Here is a 23455-nt window from a genome sequence, read left to right as displayed (position 1 = left end):
AAAATATATACATATATGTATATGATAAAAAGTTACATGTTTTATTCCATAAAAACGTAAGTTAAAGAGAAAGGGAATAAAGTAAAAAATATATAAATAATAAAGTACACACATTTTTAATATTTAATTAAAGACAATATAAACAACGGAACCACAGGTTTATTAAAAAGCTTTAATGTGCATATACCAATTAACTTTTTTTTTTTTTTTAAATATTAATATAAGATTGTAAATCATATAGTACTTTTAAATGGATATAAAGATATAAAAAATTATAGATAGAAAGAAAAAGAACTTAGAAAACAATATATTCCACACATTTTCATATATTTAAACATTTTCAAATTATACTTTTCTTATAAAAGAAATAATGTTAATAAAATATTGTTTGTCTAGCTATTATATACATATTTGTTTAAACTTATATGAATTTTAATTAAAACACTGTGTAGTGTTTCATAAATTTTTAAGTGTTTCATGTTGAGTCTATAATATATATCACAAAATATTCACAAAAACTAAAAATAATTAAAATTAAAAAAATAAAATATTTTTATTTTAAATATGGGAAATATAGCAAGTGACCAGAAAAAAAAACCACGAAGCTTATATGAATTAAGCCCACAAATTGGAGAATACAAAACTATAAATGAGGTATATAGTAAAATAATTAATAGAGATAATTTCCTTATAATCGCGTAAAAAATGGAAGTAATTGTTTGTGTATATTTAATTTTATTTGTATTAATACACATATGTATAATGTGTGCATATATAAATACATTAGTTAAACAAATAATATACCCGAATATATAATTTATAGGGTGACCCTGAAATGGTAGAAGATCCTGAATTCCCTAATCAGATGATGAAAGATGCGCTAAATAATAACACAACTGGTAAAAAAATAAAGAATACTAAATAGTATTAATAATAAACTTTATAAATATATTGCGCATTCATAGTTATTTATTTTTTATAATAAATTGTCTAATTCATGATTTCTTTATTATGTTAGTTGAGGGAAATAATGTCCAAGGAACTTTTGTTTATTACCCAAATAAAGACAAACCAAAAATGTGGATTGGAAACTACAAGATATTAAACCCTGAAGATATTTTATGCACAAATGTGGCAGAAAAAATAGGAATTAGTGAAGAACAATGGAAGAATTACATAAAAATAAAAAACACCACTCAGGTTAATTTGAATATATGTATTCGCACTTTATATATATATATATATATATATATATATTATAATGTGTATATGTTCATGCAAATTATATGTATATAATAACCAAATTGAAAACAAATAATAAATACCTTTTTTATATTAGAATGAAGAAAATATCATACAGAATAATGCAAACCAAACTAATCAGCCATTAGAAGAATTTATTTCATTAAAGGAAAATTTAACAGGAAAAAAAAATATCGAAAAAAATGATTTAAGTAATGATGAACTTGAAAATAATTCTACAGATTTGAATAAAATAAATAATATAATAAATAATAACACCACATCATATATAATTTCATCAAATGGAAAGAAGGATATTCATAACTGTGAGGAGAATTACTATAGCGCATGTAATACAATAGAAGGGATAGAAGACAAAATAGAGAACAACAAAAATAGAAAAGAAAAAAATATAGAACAAGAGAGAGATGCTTTATTTACAAAAACATATATTGATAAATTGAATGAAGAAATTAAAAAGATAAATAAAGAACATGAGAATGTGATTATAGAAAAGCAAAAAGAAGTATATGAATATTCTATGTCTAGCACAAGCGAATTAGTCGATCCTCAAAAAAAAGAGAAAAAGAAAGAATCATATGTAAATAACAAAATCAATTCTGTAAAAAAAATAAATAATAAAAATAATAATTCTTCCAATACCATTGATAGCAAAAAGTCTATAATAGAACAATTAATAGAAGAAAATAAAAATAAGTTTAATTCGAAAAGGATTGCAGTAAATGATGCATACAAAAAAAAATATCTAAAATATTCATCCATGAGCACAAAAGACAGTTTAATGGAAACACATTCCAGTTTACAGGAAATATTATCAAACAAAATGTGCGATAAAAGAAAAATTGTAAAATAAACCATCATAATAAATTGGAAAAATAATTTCAGCGATACACAAGCAAAAACAACTCCAACGTGAATGCCTCTTTCATATGCTATTAAATAAATTTTATATTATATAGCTTTTATACTATTTGAATATTTTATCAAAAAAAAATGTATATATATGCATATTTTTAGAAAATGTTTGAAAAACTGTTTTACTTTTGTCTTTATTTAATATGTTTCTGCAAGTGTATATATTAATATAAATTCACATTTCGCAGAAAATTTTGTCATTTTTTTGTTTCTTTGTTCGATTTTGTTTTGTTTTTTTTTATCGTTTTTGGGGTTTATATACTAATACCGTTTCAATAATACGTATGTAGACATGTATGTGCGATTATTAATTCAGATTTTTTTTTTTTTATATGAAATAAGTTCTACGATTTAATGATATTTATATGGCTTTTCAAAGATATATATATTTTTAAATAATAGAATAACTTATAGAAAAACTGACGATATGCGCTTATAATTCTTGTGTAAGTCTATATATTGTTTAATTTTCAGTTTTTTTATTTTCATAAAATTTATATAAATTTATTTTATCCAATAGAATATTATTTAGCTATTTTTATTTATGAAAAAGATATAACAAGTATTGAAATACTGATATACATAGTATTATATATACTTGCCTTTTTCGTGCTTACATCTTTAAAGGTGTATGCATATTTTAAATTATTTCTTTACATTATCAAGAAATAGTATGTTTTTACATTTTAAAAGTTTATTCTCATTTTTTATTATTATTTTCTTTTTGTATGTAACACGAATTCAAATTTATAAAACCAATGAACATAAGTATAACGTTATTTTGTATATAAATAAAGCAAAACTGTTACAAACCAAATAATAAAATTTTAATTAAGATATATAATTATCGAATAAATAAAAGATAAATAAATATAATACTAAAGAAGCAATAAGCATGTATGTATATATATATATATAAACGAACATGACGAATTATCCCCAATGTGCAGAACTAAATGGGGTATATTTATAGTTTTTAGGATAATAATAATATGTGTTACAAGGGGGTAAAATTGAAGTTGAATTTGTCAAGAACTCATCTATTTTAGAAGCAACATCTCTTCCTTCTGCAATAGCTTGTACGACGGTACTTGGTCCGATTCTGCAATCTCCACACGCAAATATTTTTTTATGTGCTGTTTGATAAATATTATTATGTGTTTTTATACAATTATAATTATCTAATTCTATTTTAATAGTATCATTTTCCCATATTGAATCATCTGTTTTTAAAAATCCAAGAGCTAAAATTATGATATCTGCTTTATAAACCCTTTCTGTAAATGGAATATCAACATATTCCTTTTCTGGCTTTACAACTTGATAATTTTTCACTACTTCATTATTCATATTATTTATTTTATGATTGTAATTGCTATTATTTGAAATAGGAGATTCATCTGAATTTCTTTTAGCTGTGTTTTTATTCTGCTTTAATTTATTGTTTTTGTTAATACACTGCTTTTTGGCACTGTTTTTTTGCGAATTAGTATCCATAGAGGGAGTATTAGCTAGTATAGTGGAAAAACTGCCATTTGTATTTGTAGATTCATTTCCTGTTGTTGTAATTCCGCTAATACTGGTATTTAAATTAGTAGTCGAATTATTATATTGAGGGGAGGGTGTACGTTTACTTAAGTCTCTTTTAATAGAATTATTAACTCCATTGCGTGTGATATTACCTCTTTTTGGCTTAACTTTGATAGCCTTTATACCAGATACTCTTTTAGGATCTTTATTTGAAGGAATAAATTCCAAACTTCTTATACAAAATTCTCTTGGATCTTTTCCTTGTATAACAATAGCTTCATCATGTGAATATTCGACTTTAAATATATTTTTTAAACCAGGCCAAGAATTTTTATTTTTATTAATAGGCGGAGCTTCTTTTCTTGTAAATTGTAAAACGCTAGCTGCACCCATACGTATAGCTAAGCTTATACAATCTGCAGCTGTTTTACCACCACCTAATATAATAACATGTTTTTCAGATACATCTATATATTGGTCATCCATTAAATCAGATTTAATTAGGGATTTTTGAAAGGATGATAAAAAATCCATTGCATAAAATATATTATTTAAATTAGATCCGGGTATATTTAATTTTCTAGGTATTTCATAACCAGTAGCTAATAAAATGGCATCATAATTTTGCATTAATTCAGTTAATTTTATATCAACTCCAATATTTATATTATTTTTCATAGTTATTCCTTCTTTTTTCATTAAACTTATTCTTCTTTCTATAATTTTTTTATCTAACCTTACACTAGGTATACCGTTCATTAATAATCCCCCGAAATATTCTCCTTTTTCATATATGACAACATGATGTCCAGCTTTATTTAATTGTTGTGCTGCTGTTAAACCACTTGGTCCTGATCCGATTATAGCAACTTTTTTTCCCGTTCTTGTACGTGGTATAATTGGTTGTATCCATTTTTTTATAAAACCACATTCAATAATAGATAATTCAATAAACTTTATAGAAACTGGTTTTTCATTTATGCTTAATATGCATGCATCTTCACATGGAGCTGGACATACTCTTCCCGTAATTTCTGGAAAATTATTTGTGTCTAATAATCGTTCCAATGCTTTTTTCCATTCGTTTTCATAAATCAGGTTATTCCAATCATATATCCTATTACCTAATGGGCATCCTCCACCTCTAGAATTTGGGTAATGGCAGGTTGGTGTTCCACAATCTACACATCTAGAAGATTGCGTTTTTAGAAGTTGATTATGTAGCTTACTTTTTACATTTATTGGAACTATAATTTCAGAATAATCTAACACTCTACTACTTACATCTTTTAATGGATGTGATAATCTTTCATATTCCATAAACCCTGTAACTTTATTTGGATTAGCAACTAAAAATGGTTTAATTGAATTATCATTTTTTGATTGATTTATATTATCAATGGATGTTCGTGGAATATTTTCTCCTGTTTCATTTTCAGTATTATTTATTATATTAATTTTTTTAGGTATTTTTTCTTGTATAACAATTTGTGTATCTATTGTAGTATTTTCGCTAGTTCCTTTATCTGTTTTATTAATGTTTTCGTTGGATTCTGTATTTGACTTGTTAGTATCAGGATTTATAGAGATGGATTGTTCACTTTTTTTCTCATCTGTTATACATAATAAATCATTATAATCAGCGGGATAAAACATATTTTTAAAAGAATAAATATTTGGATTAATCTGTTTTTGGTTAATATAAGCATCTCTTTCATCTTCTCTATTTAGCAACCCTTCAATAAATTGATTTGAATTAAGTGATTTAAGATGTACATCTAGTAAATATTGCTCATTTAGTATGTACTTTTTAATAATTTCTTTAGACTTATCATCAAGACGATTTGGGAATATATTTTTAAAATCAGAAAAAGCAGTACATTTAAATGGTATTTGCACGTATCTCCTCCATTTTCTATTATTAGCTCTACATAATTCTAGATTATATGTAAACTTTTCAAAATCGAATATTTTATTTTGGTCGGATTCAAAGCTGATATTTTCTTCTGTATTAAAATTGGAATCATTAACCAAATTAGATCCCACATTTTTAATTCTTAATAATTTTCTATGATTACTTCCTTGTAATATATCATATATAATTAATCCATCTACATTCCTTAATGCTAATGTTTTTGATAAACCTGATATATCATCAGAAATTGTAGTAAAAAATTGCATAGCTTTTTTGTACATATTTTCAGGATGATCTACACTTTTTAATAAAGATGCCCAATCATCAAGTATAGATGCAGCTTCTTCGTTTCCTGTTTTTACAAATTCTATGCATGCTTCAGTTAATACTCTTTTTATATCTCTTGGAATAACTTTTGTGAATCTTTCTAGATTTTTATCAAAATCATTTAATAACATTTTAGCTGTATATGAATTTGTTCGATCATAATGTTCATGCAACAATTTTTCTAAAGTCATTTTTTCATCCATAGTTTTACATATTTTTAAATCAACCATTTGATGGTTTACGTTCTTTTCATTTATATCTAATACGTATGCAATACCTCCACTCATTCCAGCCGCAAAGTTACATCCAATTTCTCCTAATATGACAACTATACCTTTTGTCATATATTCACAACCATGACATCCAACACCTTCAACTACAGCAATAGCTCCTGAATTTCTAACGGCAAATCGTTCACCCGCTCTACCTGCAAAAAAGGCTCGACCTTTTGTTGCGCCATATAACACTGAATTTCCTACTATCATATTTTTTTGGCATTCATTAATAAATAATGAAGATTTAGGAAAATGTACTGAAATTATTCCACCTGATAAACCTTTTCCAACAAAATCATTTGCATCTCCTTCTAATTCAAAATTACATCCACTAGTTAAAAATACACCAAATGATAATCCTCCTGTTCCTCTAAATTTTACATTTATAGTATCCATTGGTAAACTTTTTTCACCATATTTCTGAATAATGTGATAACTTAACATTGCTCCAACTGCTCTATCTGTGTTTTTTATTGGCATATTAATATTTACAGGAGTACAATTTAAAAGTGCAATTTTAGATCGTCTTATTAATTCTCTGTCTATAATGTCACACAGTTTATGATTTTGTGTTTCACAACAAAATATTGGAATAGGTTTATTTTTTTTCTTTTTTACATGACTTTTTTTTTCAGATATACTTTTTGACTTTTTTCGTAATGCTTTATTTTGAAAATTCAATTTATCTACATTTTTTAACATATCTTCTCTGTATGTTAGGCTTAAATTTTTTTCTATTACATCATCTCCATCTGTTTCACCATATTCCTCTTCTTCATCATCCTCCTCTTCTTCTTCGTCTTCTTCTTCCTCATCTTCATCTTCTTCACTTGTGCTTTTATCCTTTTCTTCTTCTTCTCTTTCCTCTTCTTCTTCATCATCTCCATCCTCATCTTCTTCAATTTTTTCATATGATAATTTCCCTACCCTTTCCTTTATTGTATTAACACCATGTTGTTCCTCCTTTGATGGATCATACTTAATATCAGTGTTCAAATTTTCATTTATAAGAACCTGTTTTCTTATATTTTTCTCAGAAGGGGTTAAACTACCACTTTGTTGGTCTTTATATTTGTTAATTATATTATTATGCATTGAATATGCATTTAACGTTTTTTTTTTCTTTTCCTTTTCGCGTTCTTTTTCAATTTCCTTCTTTTTTTTTTTTCTTTTTTCACTATTGGTGTAACCCTTATCACCATCTTCCTTATTTTGCTCTTCGGTATAATATTTCCAACCAGGGAATAATAATTTTGAAAAATCTAAAAGTTTTCTTTTTTCATCATATTTTAAGTGACTTTTTTTTTTTAATAAATCAGATCTACCAATAATATGTGAGAATTTTCGAAATCCCATACTAGCTAAATATTCTCTAACTTCGTTTGCTACCATGAAAAAAAAATTAATAACATATTCTGGTTTTCCTGCAAATTTTTTTCTTAATTCTGGATCTTGTGTACATATACCTACAGGGCATATATTTAAATGACATTTCCTCATCATAATACAGCCTAAAGTAATTAATGGCTGAGTAGAAAAACTAAAAGATTCCGCTCCTAATAATGCCCCTAATATAACATCTCTACCCGTTTTTAATTGTCCATCTATTTGCAAAATAACTCTTTTTCTTAATTTAGATTTGCATAAAGTTTGATGTGCTTCTGCTAAACCAATTTCCCAAGGTAAACCTGCATGTTTTATTGATGTCCATTTAGATGCACCTGTACCTCCTGACATACCACTAATTAGAATCTGTTCACAATTACCTTTTACTACACCAGATGTTATAACACCAATACCTAATTTTGAAACTAATTTAACAGATATCTTTGCTTCTTTATTTATATTTTTTAGATCATAAACCAATTGCCCAACATCTTCAATAGAATACATATCATGATGTGGTGGAGGTGAAATCAAACCAATTCCTGGTGTGCTTCTACGAACTGAAGCGATTTTCGCATTTACTTTATAACCTGGTAATTCTCCTCCTTCCCCTGGTTTTGATCCTTGTGCAACTTTTATTTGTAATTCATGGGCGTTTACTAAGCTATAAGCTGTAACTCCAAATCTGGCTGATGCTATTTGTTTAACAGCTGAAGATGTATTGGGCTCATTGTTATTATTATTATTGGGTTGTATTATTCGATCCTCAGCTTCTCCACCTTCCCCAGTATTCGATTTTAATCCAATACTATTCATAGCAATGGCAACAGTTGTATGTGCTTCTTCAGATAATGAACCAAAAGACATAGCACCTGTACAAAATCGTAGTAATATTTTATTAATAGGCTCTACTAAATTAATATTTATAGGCTCATTTTTTTTTTTTTTTTTATTATAAGATGGACATTTTTTATAATTAATTTCTAATTGGCCTCTTATTTCACAATGATTGATTAACTCATTTTGCAATTCTGAATATTTTTTATAAGTATCAAAATTTCCAGTTTTTGTTGCTCTTTGTAATAAATTTATTGTTTCGGGATGATTCATATGAATTTGTGCATTCCCTATGTTTCTAAAATGATATTCACCAAAATCATCTAACTCATCATTAGCATTTTTAACATTTAATGCTAATATTCTTTTAGGGTATGCGTGATTGAATATTCTTAAAATTTCTTTTTCAACAAATTCGAAAGTTACTCCCCCTATTATTGAGTCACAAACATTAATAAAACATTTTTTTAAAATTTCATCAGATATACCCAATGGCTGCATTAAACCACAACCTTTATAACTAGGTAATGTAGATATTCCATTTTTCGACATTATTTTTAATATACCATAATTAGTTGCATGTCTATAATTACTAATAAGCTGTTGATTACTTAATCTAGCTTCATTGCTACCATATTTTATAAATTGTAAACTTTCATAAAGTATAAATGGATAAATACAATCGGCTCCAAAAGATAGTAAAACAGCTAAATGATGTATTTCAAAACAATCACCGGCTTTAACAATAATAGAGCATTTCGTTCTTAAATTTTTACTTAATAGATATTTATGTAGTGCACCAACGATTATTATAGAAAATATCGGAACTCTTGATTCGCTGACATTTCCATGTGATAATATAATAAGTTGGCTACCTCTTCTAATTGCACTTTCAACCTTTGTATTAATTCTGTCAATAAATTTTATCAGATATTTGGAAAATACACGTGGCTTCTTATTCCCACCAGTATTATTTGCAGTAGGATCATCCTTAACATATTTTTTTGCAGAATCCTCGGCTTTTGGTGTATAGTCTTGGATAAATGATTTTTTTGGAGATGAATAGCTTTTTACTACATCAAACTTGATGAAATTGTCGTCATCATTTTCGCCATTAGCTGTGGGTGAAGTTGGGTTTTCTGTTGACATTAAATGCTCCAAAAGATCCAAACTTATCGTCATGTCAATAATTATATGTGGAAAATCGGGCAATTGAAGTAGCATATTATACAATGGCTCATTTAATATTGGCCCGTTGATAAATATCCGTTGACAATTTGTATATGTACAATGTAATATATCTCCTTCTTTACCTAAAATACTCATAAGAGACATTATATTTTCTTCTCTAATTGGATCAATAGCTGGATTAGTAACTTGAGCAAATGTTTGTTGAAAATAGTATACTAAGTTTCTACGTAAATAACTAAGAAATGGGAAAGCAGTATCATTACCCATTGCTCCCAATCCATCAGCTGCATGCTTAACCATAGGAGATATGATTATGTTAAATGCGTCATAAGTATAACCAAAAGCTTTTAATTTTTTTATTAAAGAATCATCATGACGATCTGGATTATTTATTTGTCCTATTTTACTAGTACTATTATTATTTACATGATTAGTATGGTGATAATAGTTATCTTTGTTCAGAATAGCTCCATATTTATATGCAGTCATACGTATATTTTCCATATTAGATGCAGGTTTTATAATATTATCTAAATGTATAGAATAATGATCTAACCATTTTTTATAATTATTTAATTTTAAAAATTTACTTAAAACATCTTCATGTCTAAGAAATGTTTTTTCTTTAAAATCTACTAACACAACTTTTCCTGGATATACACATCCTTTATGTGTAATTTTATCATAGGGTAAGTCAACAACCCCGGTTTCACTAGATAATACAAATAGCCCATAATTAGTTATACTATATCGAGCTGGCCTTAAACCATTTCTATCTAATGAAGCGCCTACTTTATTTCCGTCTGTAAATATAACTAAAGCTGGTCCATCCCATGGTTCCATTAAACATGTATGATATTCATAAAATGCTTTTTCTAAAGGAGTTATATTTGGATCTTTTTGATATGCTCTTGGCATTAGCATCATAACTGCATGTTCGATTTCTCTCCCTGTCATAGTCAGAAAATCTATTGCATTGTCAAATAAAGAAGAATCAGACGGAAAACTTAATTCTCCTTTGGTTTTTTTACTTTCACCGTATTTTATTTGTGATTTCATGGATTTTCCAAAATCATTTGGATTGCTTATACCAGTATTGCCTGTAATAAATTTCTTAGCATTTTTCATATGGCTATCTTTTTCATTTATATCTAATAAGTCATCTGAAGAACTCTTAGATTGTTCATTCATATTATTTAAAAATTCAGAATTACTATTAATATCTGAATTCATGTATTCTCTTTTTATTTGATAGTTTAATGCGGAGCTATTATATGTATAATCTCTTTTTAATTTTAGTAATAAATTTCGTCTCGATTTTTTTTTTAATCGATTTTTTGTCAACATAATATCTTCAAATGTGTCTCTTTTATGTATTATTTCATCGTCATTATCATAAATAATGTATTTTTCTTCATTAATTGGCTTTAAATCTTTTATAGAAACGGATTTGAAAAAATCAGGTGCTTTAGCTAGTTGCATCCTCTCTTTAAATAATAATGAATTAACACTAATTGTATTTATTTCACCATTATGGCAAATTCGTCTAAATGGATGGGCAGCATACCATGTAGGGGATGTATTTGTTGAAAATCTTACATGAACCATAGCTAAATAAGTGGTAAATTGCTCACTTAGCAAATCTTCAAAATATAAGTATATTTGTGATGGAGTTAATAAACCTTTATATACTATTGTTCTTGAAGAAAAGCTGCAAAAATACATATCATTATGTCTTACTAATTTTTTTCTTATAAAAAATGAAAGTAATTCTATATCACCAGGTAATTCATTTAAATTTAAATTTGTATCATCTGTAAAATTTATATCCGAAAAGGGGTATATATTAAAATCGTCATAATTTTTAAATACTGATCTTTTGCATACAAACATTTGAGCAATAAAAGGTTCACTTTTTTTTACTGTAGCACTTATGACGTCACTTCTAACAGGTATAGGTGATCGCCATCCTAAAACAACCAAACCATGGTTATACACTTCCCTTTCTATTTCATGATATAAAAATAATCTTCTTTCTTCATTATGTGGTAAAAATATTTGAGCAACTGCATAATCCCCTTTTTCTGGCAATAAAAAAGGTAATTGGCATGTATCACTTAGCATTTGAAAATATTCATGCGGCATGCCAACTAATATTCCTGCACCATCTCCATTATTTGATTGTACACCTCCTCTGTGGCTTAGTCGCAATAATATTTGCATAGCCTTTTGAATTACCATCCTTGAAGATTTTCCATTTATATCTGCTACAACTCCAACCCCGCACGCATCTTTTTCATAACGGCTATCGTATAAGCCATGTTTGGCCGATTTCTTCTTTTTCATTTTTTTTGTTTTTTTTGTTTTTTTTGTCTATAATTAAGAATAAACCTTTGTTTTGATATTCACGATATGCTCATGTATATATATAGTAAATCGTTTTAAAAGAAACAAATAATACTATTATGCACATACAGAATTATGTGCAATATTTATGATTTTTAATTAAAAAATGCAAACATCGGGGCAAAATCTCAAGGCAGATGAACAAATATATAGACATAAATGTACATGAACATATATATAATATATATTTTTATTTATTATGAAGTCACATAATTTATATGTCATATGTTACATGTCCATATATATATGTGGTTGTGTGTGAAAAAATTATAAAAAAAATTATAATATTCAGATTAATATGGAACTTATGAAAAAAATATATATAATGAAGTGCACAAATAACGAATTATAAATATGAGCATAATTTTGCGCATTATACTCATGAATATACATACACATAAACATATATATAATATAAAAATATATAGATAAATGGATTACTATATTTATATTCTTTAGTAAGGTAAAAAAAGGAAAAAAACCAAAAAACTAATATAATGAAATATAAAAAAAAGTAAAAATTATATTTCTTAGTTAAAAAATATTGTATTGTTCAATTTTTTAATTACTTCAAAAAAATATAAAACATACACAAAATAAAAAACAACGATAAAATAAAAAAACATTATCATTCAATTACACTTATATATTACATGTATAATTTGCTATAAACGTGTTGGGCTGATTATTTTTAAAAGTTGATAATCACAAACAACATTATATCAATATTTATTTAATATTAACTCAAATATATTTTTCATGCTTAACTAAGTGTGCAAAAAACAAAAAATATACATTATTTTACATGAATACTTTGGGAGTTCACTTTTCTTTTACAATATAATTTTTTAATGTATTTTGTTTTGAAATTTTATATATATATAATTTATATTTTAATTTGTGTGTTACAAATATATCTTATATAGAATAAAATAAATATAAATAAATAAATAAATCTAATACATGCATATTTACGTAATAACGAATGTTGAATTTGTAGGAAAGCAACAAACGGCAATGTGGGGGAATAACTTTAGATTTAAACTATATAAAAATATTTGAATAAAATTCGTAATAAAAAAAAAAAATATATATATATATGTTAATAAATTTATTATATATATATTATTAAATATTCCTTTTATTTTTCTTATTCTGTATTTTTTTTATACTTTTGCCAAGCAATTATTTTATTATGCGCTTAAATTTTTATGGCGCTTTCTCGAATGTATACTACGACTTAAAAATCATAAGTATACATTGCACACATATATGCATATATGTATTTTGTTTATGAATTTAACAGCTCTATATTTAATAAAAATCATGAAATAGTTGTATTTCAGCAAGCAATGGCATATTCATAGTATTGTTTGGTATAAATTCGAATCTGAAAATAGCATATGATGCTACATTTTTTTAAGCATATATATAATGTTTGTATACATATATGTCCATGTATATATATAATATATATGTGCATGTATGTACACAATGTTATGGATATTTCAAGATGTATTTTTTACATCAATAATATTCTTTGTATTGTTGCATAACATATGTATATTTTTTTTAATATCTCTACAATTCCATTAATTGAACATCTTTTTTTTATAAGAACATTTTTTTGGGATTTAAAAAAAATAAAGTATTTACCTTTATGGGTATTTAAATACTCAAATGGACATACATAAATGAAATAATTTTAACGCGAATAATGTATTACTATTTTATTTATTTTAAGGCTAATTTTATAAAATATATTTTTTTTTTAATTTCTGATAAAATACAATTAATACATGGATATATATGCTATTACACTCATTTTGGAAAAGCTTATTAGTGTTTAATGATTTAATCCTTTGTTCTTTTTAAGATACAAATAATAGTTTTCACAGTAATTATAAGAACACTTAGCATTCCTCTTATTATACACATGTGTGTATATGAAATAAGTTAAATTATGCATGTTCCTTCAAGCTTAAATAAACTTATTTTTATTAGTAATTAAAAATTGCAAATTATATATTTTTTTTTCAATGTTTTTTCACAAAAAAAATAATTAAATAATTGGACGATATGATAAATTAATAAAAAATATATAAAATAGTAATAATAATATAAAAAATATTAAAATAATAATCATAAAAAAAAGTATTGCAAAAAAGGGATTTTTGTTTATAGCAATTTTTAACGATTAATTATGATTCCTAAAATACAGTAATCATGCTTTTTTGTTTAATTCGTTGATGTGGTATAAAATAAAAATAATCTGCAGATCTTATGGGTAATAAACCACTGTTTGAGCAAATATTCATAATATAAAGCAAAGCGATAAAATTGATAAGAGCAAAACAAATTTTTTGCATTACAAATTTATTATTTGTGTCTTCTCCTACACTTTTAAATGCATCATTAATATTAAATAAAGATTTTAAAATATTATATATTGAATACATGATAAAAATAATACCAAAAATTCCTGATGCGCCCCCAGACATAAACATAACAAAAATATTCATCATTAACCCTTTAAATGCATTAAGACAAACGTTCCATGCATTTTTATCAATAATTTTATCTTCCATAGAATAATCATTTGATTTTTCATTTCCGATTTTACTTAATTTTCTTAAGATATTTATATTTTTCTCGGGTTTCATATAACTATCTCCATTTCCATATACTTCTTTGGCATGAATCTCAAATCTATATCCAAAAGGTTCTGTAGTTTTATCATATCCTTCATCAGATCTTTTTAATCTGAAATTCCATCTATTCATTTTTATTCTGAGGCATTTATTTTATAATTAAATAGCTAGCTACTTTGGTACCTTCTCTAAATATATGTATATATATAGCTATATAGCTACACTTTCTTATAAAGCTACTTAAAAGGATAATGATATAAGTTGAATAAATTATATTTTATATATACGCGCTGCAATGTGTATGAACCATATTAATTCAGAAGAAATATTACATACGTAGCTAGAAAAAAATATTTAATTGCACGAGCAAATATACAACAAATTTAATTAAAAATGTGAATTGTTTAAAAAAAATGTTAATAATACAATAGTATATATCTATATATTAGTATAAATTTTTATATATGCGTATATATTTTGTGAAAGAATAAAAAAATAAATGTTACATACTATTGGCTTGTTTATGTGTATATATAAATTAATATTTAATCATGATTAGAAAAATGAAATAAGTATAGGAATGGAAAAAAAAAAATTAATTTAAATTATTAAAAGGTTGTATGCAATTATGCTATATGTATATAATGAACAAGGGCTTAATTGGGTATAAATTAATATTGATAATACCACACGAAACAATTTCTAACCACATTATATGGACAATATAATTAAAATATATGAATAGTTAAGAATGAAATATGATAATAATAACATAGAATGTTTGATTTTATAATATAGATATGTACTTTTAAGGTATTGCTTTCTTTCCATCGAAATGTTTTGCACAATAATTCTTCACTATTAAATCATAATATACAAAAAATAATAATAATCATAAATAAATGAAAAAAATTATAAAATATAAATTATGATATTTATTATAAAATATATGTGTCCATCGTTCAGTTATTTATAAAGTTGGTATATTTATACTAAAAAGGGGAAAAAATTATTATAGCAATATATTTATTATTTTTTTTATTTTTACGGTTCTTATTCAAACACAAAAACATTTACGTAACTATAAATATAATGGAAATATATAAGGATTTATTTAATTATACAAATATTTACTATGTTAAACATATGCATTTATAAATATATAAATGCCATTTATATGAAAATAAAATTGGATTTTTATAATATTATTTTTTTTTGTTAAAAATACTGGAAATAGCTAATTATATATTTATTGTGCTGAGAAATGAATAATACTATTTTTATTGAAATATATGTTCCACTATTTTAATGCTATAAATCATAGCATATATAATTATATATATTTAAATACAAAATATTATTAATATTTATAAAGAACAAAAAAGTTGGAATAGAACAAATTCAAGAATATATAAGAACAAGAAAATAGAATATAAAGATCATCAAATAATAAACTAAAGCTTGTATATAAAAAGGGACATAATAAATATTCTTACGTTGAAAACATATATATACACAGCGTACACATATTTATATATATTGGAAGTTGAATGACTAGCCACAATAATTCAAACACAATATGTATTAAAATTATTGCGGCTTATAAAAATAAAAACCCAAAACATAATTTTTATGAATCCACCTAATTAATTGATATAAATGATGTATTTATAAAAATTTCCGTCTTTTTTTATGAACTTGTGTTCAATAATTTGATCATCACATAATATGTATGAGCACAAAAAAACAAAAAACAAAAAACAAAATAGTAAATATATATTCGTATAAATATTTATTTATATGTGCATATCTTGTATATCACTATTTGAAAATATAAAAATATATGCACCAAAGACGCATTATACTGACACATATGTATATATAATAGTCAAGTAAAAATGAATGAACTTAATGAATATGATGGATTAAATTTTAACGAGTATGAAAACATGGATAATAATGAATTTGATAAAAAGAACATAACTGGAAATAAAAGTTATGAATTTAACGAAGATCTCTATATACCAACTAGTTTAAATGATAACGTAGTGGAAAATAATGTTAATTATGATAATATTAATATTGATTATAGCAGTAATTATAATGACCTAAAAATTGATAAAAGAGAAAATTCAGATATGATGAATAATAATAAATATGAAATTAACAAAAATAATGACAGTGCAAATAAATATGCAACATTAGGAAAAGAAAATAAAATTTCTATTGAAAACTCATATGAACAATTTTTTGAAAATGAATCAGAAATATCCGACACTGAAGCATCTGTTACTTGGGAAACAGAAAGGTTAAAAAGAATTGAAGAGAGAAAAGAATACGAAGAAAAAAAAAAAAAAGAAATAAAAAAAAAAGCTGCTGAAGATTTAAAAAAGTGGTATGAAGAAATGGCAGTTGTTATAAAAGAAAACAAACAAAATTCAAAAAAAATATCAGAAGAAAAAAAAAAAGAAGAAAATAATGATAATAAAATATGGCTAAAAGTTTCTCAATATCTAGATTTAGAGAAAGGAGAATATTTTAAAGAGAATAGCAGAATGAAACAAGTTTTGCTAAAATTGTTAAAGGAGGAAGAAGCAGCGTCATAAAGCAATTATTTTTATGTTATTTTTTTTATAGAAACTTTCTAATAATTTTGATCATATATATACTCGCATACATGTATATATATTTTTAAAACCGCGATGATATAATAATATATTTCGCGGACATTAACTTTTTTGTATGCACATATATTTATATATATGTGTTATTTTTTAAAAAAATTGCAAACGAAATTTGATAAATCCATGTTAAAGAGAAAAAATGTGAAAAATTATAAAAACTATAAAAAATTATAAAAATATATAACAAAATAAATAATACGTCACTCAGTCCCATATACATCTACACACATATATACAATGTATATGTGAAAATTTAAAAAAGTTACGTTTTCAGTATTTAATAATATATATTATTTTAATAAACTTGTTCATGCTTTTCTGTGAGTTACACATCATTGTAATATGTAAATGGGAGAATCATGGAATATTATATATTCATTTTTTTTTTCTATTTTTATTAGAAATATTATTCTCATTTTTCGAGAAAAAATTCGTATGTTCCATATTTAATAAACAGGTTATCCCTAAAATATGAATGAACTTTTTTGGTATAATTCTTATTTTTACTACTAGTATTGAAAACTCACTTAGATTGGGTATCATAATCGTATATATTCTGCTTCTTTTCATAATAGCACGTTTTTTTTGAGTTTGTGATTATATTTTTTTCAGAATATTATGTTGAATGCATCCCATTTGATTATTTTTAGATTTTCATAATGTTTTTATTTCACAATTTTTAATAACATTTTTTTCTATAAAAGATATAACTTCATTAAAATTATTTTTATCAAATTTATTAATATTTTTTGAATTATTTAGTTTCATTTTTTCGATTTTATCTATATTATTATTTGTTACTTCATAATCACCATTTATGATATGATCTTTTTCTTTTTTTTTCACATCAGATTCTGTAAAAATATTTGTTGGAAGACTATCTGGTGTGTTCACATTACTTGAATAATTTAAATGTTCATACATATTTACTATATCAAAATTATTTAATTCGGTTATTTCGTTGTTCATATTATCATATGTATCATTATTTTCACAATATAAATTTGATTTTTCTTTTTTGTGACTTTTACCATCACATATTTCATCTTCACCATAGTTATTTAAATCATTTTCTTCTGAACATATTTTATAATATTCCTCTCGTTTACCATTTCCATTTACTCTTAACTTATAAGAAGATTCTTTATTTATGGTCCTATCATCTGGATATGTATCTTCAAGGTCGCATTGAATATTTTCTCCTTGTTCATAATATTCCTGAGATTGTCTTTCCTTTATATGTGTCTTTACATTTTCATGACCTTTTGAATAGTCAATCATTTGCATATCACTAAGTTGGTTTTGTTTAATTTGATCTAATATTTTATCATTATTTTTCGAAACAAAGTGATAATACTTGTTATTTTTATCATGTTGTGTTGAAAACTTGGTTTTTTCTTTATCTGAATTATTAGTATTTTCCGCATTATTGCTAGAAAGTTTGCTAAAATTGTTAGTTTTTTGTAGTAATGTGTTATATATATCTATTTTTTTTTTTATATCTATATTTTTTTTTTTTGCATTTTGAGAAAATGTAGAAGCACTTCTAGCATTATTACTATCATTAATGTTTTTTTTTCTAAGCAATTCAGCTTTATCATTATTTTTTTTGTACTCAAAATTTGAGATATTTTCATATATTTTATCATCGCCATTGTAACAGCTTTTTAAAGCATATTGATTTTTATGACAATTTAAATCATTATTATTATGAGAACATTTTTTAGAACTATTTCGACTTATACTTCCACATCTATTTGTTTTATTATGTCTAAGAGAGACACTCCTACCATTACAACCTCTAACAACGGTTCCGGATATATTATCTGTGTGATATTTTTTTCCATGTTCATTAGTTCCAACAAAGTTGTGAATAGTAGACTTTGAATTCATTTTAAAATGATTTAAAGATTTTCGAATCAATTTTATATTATCCTTAACAGCATGAATATTTTCATATTGTATTTTTCCTATCGATTTATTTGATATATTATTTCTACATTTAATTCCAATTTCATTTAATACATGTGGATACTGAGATAATATATGTTCTAATAATTGTTCGACTGCTTTTAAGCTTTCATCAAAGACAATCATTTTATTACATTGATTTTTACACATATTTTTGTAAAAATTGATTTGTTCTATTGCTACATTTTTTTCTGTTAATAATTTATCTATCATATGTTTATGTTCTTTTTCTAAACTTCTAATTGATTTATTATAACTATTTGTGTATTCCTTTTCTTTTTGTATCATTTCTTTTAAAATAATTTGTACTTCATCAAATGATTTTTCAAATTCTTTTTTTAATGAATCAAAATTAATTTGTGTGTTTTCATATTTTTCTTCAATATTTTTCAATTCCTTTAATTTTTCTTTAATTTTATGATTTTCGTTTTCCTTTTTTTCAAGTATTTTAGTAAATGTATCTATTTCGTCCTTAACATCATTTATAATGTTTTTTTTTTCTTCTTTTTCTTTTTGTAATTTTTCTTCTAACTCTTTTATTTTTTTAGCATACATTTTTTCTTCCCCTTGTAATATTCCAGTCATATTAAAATATTTAGCTTTCGTATCTCCCAACTCTTTTATTAGTGTTTCTTTTTCGATTTTAATATTTTCATTTTCTCTTTTAATATTTTTATGCTCTATTTTAAGTTTCTCATGTTCGCTTTTTATTTTATTAAAATCATTTTGTAGATGTTGATATTTACTATTTATAGTTTCTACTTCAGTTTTATATGAATTATTATTACTTATAATCGATTCGTTTTCTTCTTGTAATTTTTTTAACTCATCTGATAGCATCATATTTATATTTATGTTATTTTCTTGTTCATATTTTTTTTCCTCGATTATATTTAATAAATTATTTTTTTCGGATTGTAAATGTCTCATCATGTTTTCATATTTTTTATCATAATTAGACCTGTCTTTAGTAGTGTAATATTTTAACAAAAATATTTTCTTACATAATTTTACTAACACATTTTTATACTTTGATTTTAAATTATCATAATCTTTTTTTAATAACTTGTTTTCAAATTTTATCTTTTCATTCTTTTTCATTAAATATAAATTCCTTATATTTAGGTAGCATCCTTTGTATGTGCTCATTTTTTTCAGCTTTATATTTTTCTTCACATTTTTTATCAAAAATTTTAGCATTCGATTATATTTTTCATCTTTGGAATATCCTCTTTGAAGCCCATTACAAATTCCGTTGACAACTATCTTACCTGTATTATTTCCGTTCCCTGTATCTTTTGTATTATTTATAATTCCTAACTCACTTTTTTCATATGATATAGTACTCATTTTATCATCAATTTTTTCCATCCATTGTTTTATTTCGTTAATTGCCAATATAAGATTTTCTTCACTTTTTAAATTAGACAAACATACAGAGTTGCTTGTATTAAAATTCTTTAAATTATCTAATTGAATGTAGTTCCCAGTTTTATTATCGTCATTTTTGCTATAAATCGAGCTTTCACAATAATTTTCCATATTTTCTACTTTTGCATTATTTGAATCTTTATAGATCGAATCATTTTTTTTGTTCATATTTTGTTTTTTTAGCATTTCTTTAACACCAGAATATATTTTATTGACTGTTCGGAAATTATTCGTTAAAGTGCTTTCTCCATCCATGTCTCCATGTATATTACAATCATAATTATTGTAATTACTTTGATTTGTTTTTTCCTTCTCTGAATATATAGATCTTTGCTGACGAACATGAATCATTGAAGCACTGTCGTCAGGCAATATATCATCTTTTATGTCGAAGTTTATTTTACTTTTATCATCATTTTGTGATAATAAATCATAGTACGATTTATTTTTTGTATGATTTAAAATAACATCGTTTGTCATTTTGCTTCCATTTATTTTATTTTCATATTTTATACGTATCGAATCAAAGGTGTTTTCTTTTTCCTCTTTTTTAATAGATTCTGTTTTGTCTTTCGAGGTTATTTTACCATCGAAATTTAATGTGCTCTTACCATTATATTCATATATACCTTCCTTATTTAGTTTTCGCAGTAACTCTGATTTAACATTTCCAACCAAAGATTGGCTTCCATTAATTCCTTGTTTAAATTCCTCCGTTTTGGGTTTATTAATTTTCTTAATTCCATCTAAAGAGTCCTTTAAATTTTCATTATTATTAATAGCAAAATTTTCCCATTTATTTTTTAGTCTTTCTAAAGACGCAAATTGTTTTTTTTCGGAATTATCTGGCTTTAATGGAATAATTTGGCTTTTTGATGAATTTATTTGATACTTATCCGTTATATTATTATTTACACAATCATTTGGTTTATATTTTGCAGTATATGTTGATAAATTTGAACGTGGAACTCCATAAAATTTGGTTTGTTTTAAAAAAGTATATGGATCATTTCCTGTATAATTATTATTTTTTAATATAAAATGTAGACTGAATTTGTTAATATTTTGTCCAGTTATTTTAGAACTATTATTAAATAAATTAATAGCTTCATTAATATTTATATTAGACGATATGTTATTCGTATTTAATGCTAATCTATATTTTACCGAATCGTTTCGTAAATCTATTTTACATATAGGCAGATAAAAAGCACTAAGTGGTTTAGGTATTTCTTCTTTTTCACAATCTTCTTCATTTTTTTTTATAATATTACTACAATTATTACATGCATCAAGAGAATCATAAAATAGAATTGTCAATATTTTATTTTCAAAATTTTTATCATTTTCGTCAATAATATATTTTTCAATTTCTAAAGGAGATTCATTATATATTAAAAAATTACTTGATTTATCGTAAGCTAAAACATATGGGGTAGAATTAAAATTAGTTCCTTTCCAACAAGCAGGCGCGTGTATTAATATTTTATAATGTTTTTTATGGCTTATTTTTTTGTCGTTTTTATTTATATTAGTATAACCATTGTTGATATTGTTTATTCCTTTCGTTTTATTGTTTAATTCTTCTTCTAATATGGATTCATTTTTTCCAATTTCAAAGTTTCCATTTTTTTTTATAATTTGATCATTATTTTTGTTAGATTTGTCATTAGTAATCAATATTTTTTTATCTAATATTTCCGATTTGTTATCAGAATATTTGTTTACCTTTTCATTATTGTTTTCATTTTTTACATTTTCCAAACTTAATGTTTTGGATGTATGAATAGCTGTGTTGGTAAATGTTTTATATACATCTACAGTTTTTTGGCTTTCCAATTTCTTTGGGTTTTCTTTGTCATTTTTCCCTTCGTCTAAATTGTTTACTTCCTTTAAGTTATTTATTATATTTTCTGTGGTTATTTTTTCTTTTTCTCCACTTAATTCATTTTGTTTTATGCATTTTATAGTTTCTTTATCATTATCACAGAAATTAGTTTTGTCATTATTTACTACATTATTTGACGAAATAGATTTTTGCTCATCTATGTTTCCAATTATTTCATATGTATCTATAATTTTTTGCATTTTACTACTTCTTTTATATATATTGTTGTCCTGTTTTTTTGGGACTTTGATGCAACTTTGGTTGTAATTTTGCAATTTCTCTGTTTAACTATTTGAAGCTTCGTTAAGTATATATATACTTATTTGTTTGTGTATTCTTCTGTTTTTTCTTGGGTATTTTTTTTTATTTTTTTAATATCTTGAAATAATAGAAAAAAATACACATTTATTTCAATAAGAAAAAGTTTATATACGAACTATAGAAAATATGAAGACAAAATGTGCTATATGAATAATGAAAATAACTAAATGTAAGAAGTTAATAATTTGTCATATGAAAAGAAAATATAAAAATAAAACCATATAGTAATAGTGGGCTGAGGGACACTTTTTGTTTTGAGTTTTATATGTGTGTACACATATCTAATATGTATGTGTATTCCAGATCCCCAAAAAATAAAACAACTCAGCTGTTTATATTACACACAGGTTTTTATTAATATATTTAAAAAAATTTTAATAGATAACACAAAAAATTAATAATACATTATAAATACAATTAGTGGAAACTAAACAAAACCGAACAAAATAAATAAAAACTATAAC

General features: G+C 24.3%; 5 protein-coding genes across 5 annotated transcripts; 2 read left to right on the top strand and 3 right to left on the bottom strand.

Annotated features, from left to right (window-relative positions):
- Positions 1-564: 564 nt before the first annotated feature.
- On the top strand, positions 565-2116 carry PY17X_1011200 (conserved protein, unknown function; the record flags this gene model as incomplete). Its single annotated transcript, XM_022956198.1, has 4 exons — positions 565-654; positions 824-899; positions 1019-1200; positions 1340-2116. The coding sequence occupies 4 exons, from the start codon at positions 565-567 to the stop codon at positions 2114-2116; spliced, it is 1125 nt and encodes a 374-aa protein (XP_022813274.1).
- A 995-nt stretch (positions 2117-3111) lies between these two features.
- Positions 3112-11985, bottom strand: PY17X_1011100 (uncharacterized protein; the record flags this gene model as incomplete). Its single annotated transcript, XM_718819.1, has 1 exon — positions 3112-11985. One exon carries the CDS (start codon positions 11983-11985, stop codon positions 3112-3114), a length of 8874 nt encoding a protein of 2957 aa, XP_723912.1.
- A 2270-nt stretch (positions 11986-14255) lies between these two features.
- PY17X_1011000 (ER membrane protein complex subunit 4, putative) lies at positions 14256-14828 on the bottom strand (the record flags this gene model as incomplete). Its single annotated transcript, XM_022956196.1, has 1 exon — positions 14256-14828. The coding sequence occupies one exon, from the start codon at positions 14826-14828 to the stop codon at positions 14256-14258; it is 573 nt and encodes a 190-aa protein (XP_022813273.1).
- A 1766-nt stretch (positions 14829-16594) lies between these two features.
- PY17X_1010900 (clathrin light chain, putative) lies at positions 16595-17302 on the top strand (the record flags this gene model as incomplete). The annotated part of the gene is made up of 1 exon (XM_720963.2): positions 16595-17302. One exon carries the CDS (start codon positions 16595-16597, stop codon positions 17300-17302), a length of 708 nt encoding a protein of 235 aa, XP_726056.2.
- Positions 17303-18034: 732 nt separating this feature from the next.
- Positions 18035-22870, bottom strand: PY17X_1010800 (conserved Plasmodium protein, unknown function; the record flags this gene model as incomplete). Its single annotated transcript, XM_720962.1, has 1 exon — positions 18035-22870. One exon carries the CDS (start codon positions 22868-22870, stop codon positions 18035-18037), a length of 4836 nt encoding a protein of 1611 aa, XP_726055.1.
- Positions 22871-23455: the final 585 nt, after the last annotated feature.

The sequence above is a fragment of the Plasmodium yoelii genome, assembly GCF_900002385.2.
Source record: "Plasmodium yoelii strain 17X genome assembly, chromosome: 10".
NCBI lineage: Eukaryota > Apicomplexa > Aconoidasida > Haemosporida > Plasmodiidae > Plasmodium > Plasmodium yoelii.
The sequence above is the reverse complement of the archived record's forward strand: the minus strand, read 5'-3'. Positions and strand labels throughout refer to the sequence as shown.